The sequence below is a fragment of the Setaria italica genome, chromosome V (assembly GCF_000263155.2).
Source record: "Setaria italica strain Yugu1 chromosome V, Setaria_italica_v2.0, whole genome shotgun sequence".
NCBI classification, from domain to species: domain Eukaryota; kingdom Viridiplantae; phylum Streptophyta; class Magnoliopsida; order Poales; family Poaceae; genus Setaria; species Setaria italica.
The window spans coordinates 46,006,100-46,012,760 of record NC_028454.1 but is presented as its reverse complement, the minus strand read 5'-3'; the positions used below and the strand labels follow the sequence as shown (position 1 = coordinate 46,012,760).

The following is a 6,661-nucleotide window of genomic DNA, read 5'->3' as shown; positions in this document are numbered from 1 at the left end:
CAGATAGTATCGAGCTATGAGCTGTCCCAGATCCCAATCCCACTATCACTCCAGACACCCTGAATAAAGAATGATTAAGTGTTGGCACTCCAAACAAGGGGATCAAGGGTTAAACACCTGATCAAGGAGTGTCAAAAATTTCGGTGAGTTAACCGGGGGATATCACGAGCGGTAATTTCTCTACAACCCAACTACCCAGCTGGCCGCCCAAATAAGGGAAAAAGTGGTTCAAGATGGACAAGTAGTTGAGGAATGGGGCCCATATAAGTGACGGTGGCGGATGGGGCGGGTCGGGCTCGGGGTGGCGGCGGGCTGCGCGGCGGCCACGTGCGCGATCGCCGCGGCCCTCGTCGCGCGCAGGGCGTCCGCGCGGGCGCGCTGGCGGCGCGCCGTCGCGCTGCTCAGGGAGTTCGAGGAGGGCTGCGCCACGCCGCCCGCGCGCCTGCGGCAGGTCGTCGACGCCATGGTCGTCGAGATGCACGCCGGCCTCGCCTCCGACGGCGGGAGCAAGCTCAAGATGCTGCTCACCTTCGTCGACGCGCTCCCCACCGGGTACGGGCCCCCCTTCTTCTTCCTGCGCTTCTCCCTCCCTCATCCTTACTGCCTGTTGTGTGTGTGTGTGTGTGCCGTTGCCTTCCCTCGTTCGTGGCCTCGCGGCTCCTTGATTTGAAGCGCTTGTTTCTTCCTCCCTCCCTTTTTGAGTTGTCCCTTTTGTGATTCTTGATTAGAACGCACACAAAATAAAGTTCTTTTCCCACCCTGTGTTTCTTAACTGACATGTTGGTAGTTGGATCATACCCTTGCATCTCGCCATCTTGCTCGGTTTCGATGTTCCTCCGGTGCGTGTACGCAATGTGATTTCTTTTATTCTGTTCCCCCCTGCTTCCTTGCCTCCCGACTGATGTGGAGCGAAGCGCATTTCTCGCTTTCCCTTCGGGTTTCCTTGCTAAATGCTGCGCGTACGGATTCCCCGCTGCTTGGGTTATTCATCGGCTTGTTTGTTTTGATAAAGCGGCGGCACGCCAGGACGCACATTTCTAACCTTTTTGCGCCCAATGCACACTGCATTGGGCGTGCCATTCCCCGGACTAGTCGTGCCAGTGCTCAGTTGGGGATCGTTACACAAGCTTCTGCTTCCTGCTGTTCCTCGGCGCTGCTGTGCAATGGCGAACAAATTCGGGTCTCTACTTTACTGATGTGTTCTTCCAACAGTGAACGAATTTGGGCCGTTACTTTTGCTCTGATATATTTTGTTCATAAAGTCGCCATCTTTATTCGATTCCGTATAATGCCGCGCACATCTCATCGATTTTCCTCGTGGAATTCCCGCAAATACGACGTCATAAAGTTGCCATCTTTGTTGGAACGGGACAGAACGATGCTGGTTTCTTGCTTCGCCTTCCGCCGGAGCTCAAAGGCTACCCTTAGTGCCGGTGCCTGATGCCTATTGCGCTGCAGTGCTGCACCTTAGTGCCGGTGCAGCTCCGGGGCTCAGACCATTAATCTCGGCAGATGCCAAGAAGTTCCCTTGTGGCCCCTCCTTGGGCATGCACTGTTGGGTTGACGCTTGCATTCATGGAGGGGTTTGGTGTCCTGACCGCCATAAAGGGTGTGTGGAGGGTGGCATCTTGGGACATGAATCTGCCTAGGCTTTTATGCGCCCGGCATTGGGTTCACAGGCGCCAGGTTGTATTCCACAATGGCAATGTGGCCTGGGACGTTCTCTGTCAGACTGGAATCATTGCTTGGGGAGGCCACACTTTTTGGTGTGCAAGAATATCTGATGATGATGATGATGGCGAGCCGAAATGCAGAAATGTTTCTTTGTTCTACTGGATGGGGATTCTCAGCTGTTGCTGGTTCAAGGCTGGGTGCCTGTACTGTCCCTACAGTTTTTCATCTGATTCCAAGCTGAACAATCAAGATGAAGGCCAAACCAGACATTTAGCCGCGTAGTTACCCATGGAATCTATTCATTTCTATTGATCTGTCCTAGTTGTCTAGGTTCAATGATTTGTTTTAGGTAGCTGCTGTTGCAACAGCTTAGCGTGATGGTAGTACCATCTGCATGACAGATGGATACACATTGGTTTGGTTTGTCTTTTATTCTTTTGCTTCTGTCACATGCTTGGATTTTAGTTCTGCGGAGTTTCTCGTTCATTGACAGTGCGGGTTCTTGTGATGATTGGTTATAAGCTGTCTATTTTGTGACGGGAATGAAACAATTTCTTCCAGGTTTGCTTGATCTTATGTAGAATGCAGTATGCTAGAACTTTGATATCTTTGTTCTTTAATTTGTGACCGGTTTCATATTTGCTAAGGAATAATATACCCTGATGATCAAAAGCATACAATTGCTCAATTTCATCGGCTTTGCAACACCATTTTTCTACTCATAACTAATTTGCAATTCTGCATTTTATTCTGTAGTGTCTGGGTAGGAGATATGAGCTTCTTCCATACCTAGTTATTTGTTTGTGCAACATTTGATCCTAAGGAAATCTTTAGTACACTCACAAGTCACAAGTGAGATGTGCTAGGCGTTAGAACATGCACATGGGAGATGCTCTAGCCGGTAGAGCACACACAAGGGAGGTGCATCCATGGAGTTGGTTTGAGCTGGCATGGTGTCGTTGTGTGGCGAGCCGTTAGAGCACTCACAAGTGAGATGCACTAGCTGTTAGAGCACAAACAAGGGAAATGCACTTGCGGTAGAGCACACAAAAGGGGGATGCATCCATGGAGTTGGCATTGAGCTGGCATGGTGTCATTGTGCGGCTTGTCGTGAGGGGTAGTGCACATCACTTTGGTACGCAGAAACGGATACTGTTCACGTCCGTTGCTTGTCATTGCATGCACAAACGGCTATTGTTGTCTTGCACGGCTTGTTTGTATCGTAAGACTGAAGCATGAGTTTTCTGGGTCACTAGTATGAACTGGTTACTGTGATGAGGTTGGTTAATTGTTGTCAGGGGAAATGTTTTGTACTGTTTCAACAACCTATTGTAGGAAATAGTAGCATGTTTTTAAAACTTGGATGGTGTAGAGGTGTCCTTGTAATCATAGAGTCAAGGAGTAAAATTGTAGTCGTCCTTTTCAGATCATACAACACTGTTGTGCACTGCATGTTCTATGCTTTATGTCATGGAGAACAATTTATGTTCCCTTTCTTTTTCTGAACAAAATGTCCATACTGACTTCAGATTTGTACCTTTAACAGAAATGAAGAAGGCATATATTATGCCATCGATCTTGGAGGAACAAACTTTAGAGCATTGAGAGTAGAAGTTGGTTCAGGGTCCGTGGTCACCAGTCGGAAAGTTGAACTTCCCATCCCTGAGGAATTGACCAAGGGTACAATTGAGGTGCTTGTCATTTCATTTAATTTCCATTTTCTGATGAACTATGTTTCTAGGATGTGCCTCTAATTTCTTGTTCAACTGCAGGAGCTATTCAACTTTGTTGCCATAGCATTGAAGGATTTTGTAGAAAGGGAAGATGGAAAAGATGAAAAAAGGGCGCTTGGTTTCACATTTTCTTTCCCAGTTAGGCAAACTTCAGTGTCTTCAGGGTCATTAATTAGGTGGACTAAAGGGTTTTCAATTGAAAATGCGGTAAGGAAACTTATTTCTATACCAGAACTGTGCTTACTGTGATAGATAAGTTTTTCATGCCATTTAATCAATAAATCAGGAGTCATTGTGTTGGTAAATGATCGAGACCTTTCTAACATTGTCTTTGTAATGTTGGTAGATACGCAATCTCTTTTTGTAAGGAGAATGCAACATGTGATATACATGGAAAATTGATATGTACGCATAAAGTTGCTATATGTTTTCTACCACACAGTCAAGTATTCATTTTGTGTGAATGCCCTGATTGCACCTCTGGTTACCACTTTATTTCTGAACTTTCTATCTCAGTTGTGTATGCATATAATAGGAAACTCAAATTGCTTTCTTTTATTATACGATTGCTTTTATGTCCAGTTTATCATTCTAATTTTTATACGATTACTGATGTGAACTATGCAATAGCAGGTTGGGAAAGATGTGGCTCAATGCTTAAATGAAGCTCTTGCTATGAGTGGACTAAATGTGCGAGTCACTGCTCTGGTAGGTTGTTGGCTTGTTGCCTACATCTGTTGGTACTGTATTTACTTTGATCATTTTGTCCCATTAGGCAAGCCTCTTTTAACATAGGTTAATATGGAACATATTTAGAATTTTGTGCATTACAATATGGGTGCCCTTGCTTGTGTATAATCAACTTAATCTTTTACCGGATATTGGATTGAAAGTATGATCCTTGCACCCTGAACATTGTCGTGCAAAAGAATTTTTTTACAAGGTAACTCAAATACTTCTTTAGCAGCTTTCTAATTATTGCACAGACGGTACATATTTCTGCGCCATTAAATCTTTTTCCTGATGCCAGCCTTTCCTAAATTATTAAAGTTTCTCTGTTTAGTTTTGATTTCCTGATGAAGTCACGAATTTGCTTTTCACCAAACATTTTCTGTGAGCTACCAAGGGAATATTGTGATGCATATTTTCAACCTGCATGTGCTGCTAAGGTTATTGCTTTTTAATTATTGCGTAGCACCAACACCTTTTAAATACTTATCTTCATGCTATTTCTACAGGTGAATGACACTGTGGGGACATTAGCTCTAGGCCATTATCATGATGAGGATACAGTGGCTGCTGTGATTATCGGGGCTGGCACCAATGCTTGCTATATTGAGCGCACTGATGCAATTATTAAATGCCAGGGTCTTCTTACAAACTCCGGTGGCATGGTATATTCTTTATCCACTTTGTTCTGTAGTCAAATTATCTATCTTGTCCAATATTCCTGTGGAGGAAAAAAAAAGATGGTTCTTATGTTTTATGTTCAAATGTTTGATTCATCAGGTAGTAAACATGGAATGGGGCAATTTCTGGTCATCACATTTGCCAAGAACTCCTTATGACATCTCCCTAGATGATGAGACACAAAATCGCAATGATCAGGTGCAACTTGTGTAAAATACCTTATGGAATATCTGTCTTGATTAGTAAATATGGCTGAACAAATTTGTCATTGATGCAGGGCTTTGAGAAAATGATCTCTGGAATTTATCTTGGGGAAATTGCAAGGCTGGTGCTCCATCGAATGGCTCTAGAATCAGATGTTTTTGGTGATGCTGCTGATAATCTATCTACCCCCTTCACATTGAGGTAAATTTAATGCTTGCTATGCTTTGCTTAGCTCATATTATTGTGCTGTGGAAAAGGGGACTGGGGAGGTAGAATGATTTGATGGGAACTTGCTTACCTGGTACTCTGTAATAAGTTCAAGGCTATACTATTTTGTATTTTCTCAACCTTGCCTTTTATTTTCTAGTCCCAGATGAAATACTATCCATTTGGATTATGAAAATAGCAAAACTCCTTAAAAGAAAATGTTGCTGAGTCCTTAAAAAAATGCTCTCAGAGTATTTCTTCTGCTATGATTTTTCCTATTCACCGAGTTTTATCTGTGCATTACATAGCTCTAGTGTTTTACTGCCCCTTTGAACTTTTGGTTACTGCATCCTTTTTTCTTTTCTTTTTGGTAAGATTCATGCTGCTCCCAATTCAAGTGGCAGTGCTTATCTTTTAGTTGAGTATTGCTGCTCAGCTGAGCATCTTGATTAGAACATTTTTTGTGTCACTGAGCTTTAAAAGGGAAAACTTTACTTGGCTGATTTCCTTGATCTGAACATCAGTGCCTAACTAAAGCTTGTTCACAAAAAACTATTCCTAACATATGTTTTCTACATACTGTTTGTGTTCCAGCACACCACTTCTGGCTGCAATTCGCGAGGACGATTCACCGGATCTGAGCGAAGTCAGAAGGATACTGCAAGAACATCTGAAGGTCAGCTTTCCTGATATCCACTAACTCAAACTCAAACTAAAACATGCGTGTTTGCTCCAACCTGTATGTACTGAAAGGTTTTGATGATTCCGTTGCAGATACCCGACACTCCTCTGAAAACCCGAAGGCTTGTTGTCAAAGTCTGTGACATCGTCACCCGGAGAGCTGCCCGCCTAGCCGCCGCAGGGATTGTAGGAATACTGAAAAAGCTTGGCCGGGATGGGAGCGGTGTGGCTTCAAGCGGGAGAACGCGAGGGCAGCCTCGGCGGTCAGTGGTGGCGATTGAGGGCGGCCTGTACCAGGGCTACCCAGTGTTCAGGGAGTACCTAGACGAGGCCCTGGTGGAGATCCTAGGGGAGGAGGTGGCGCGGACAGTGGCGCTGAGGGTGACGGAGGATGGGTCGGGGGTGGGCGCTGCCCTTCTCGCTGCAGTATATTCGTCGAATAGACAGCAAGGTTCCATATAGGGAGAGATGGTGATACAGGAGCTAGCCCCTCTGTGCAAATGTAAAAAGGGACATTGTTTGATATCTATATTCATAAATATAAAATCTGGTCTTGTGCAGAGAAATCACATTTCTCCTTCCTATCTCGGCTCTTAATTATATTTAGTCTTTTTTTTTTGCCTTGGTGGATGTAGGTGTTGCTGTGTATTAGTAGCTTGTTTTTCTTTTCGGTGCCAGTGAGGCTGGATTAAGTTCTTAGGAGGAAATTCAGATAGTTTTATTTTCTTTGAAGGGAACAAATTCATTGTGAA

The 6,661-nt window shown here is 44.3% G+C and overlaps 1 protein-coding gene across 1 annotated transcript; it reads left to right on the top strand.

Annotated features, from left to right (window-relative positions):
* The first annotated feature begins 280 nt into the window (after positions 1-280).
* Positions 281-6,661, top strand: LOC101754626 (hexokinase-3). Its single transcript, XM_004971161.2, has 9 exons — positions 281-552; positions 3,221-3,365; positions 3,447-3,614; positions 4,041-4,115; positions 4,646-4,801; positions 4,917-5,015; positions 5,095-5,222; positions 5,823-5,904; positions 6,003-6,661. The coding sequence occupies exons 1-9, from the start codon at positions 281-283 to the stop codon at positions 6,369-6,371; spliced, it is 1,494 nt and encodes a 497-aa protein (XP_004971218.1). The 3' UTR covers positions 6,372-6,661.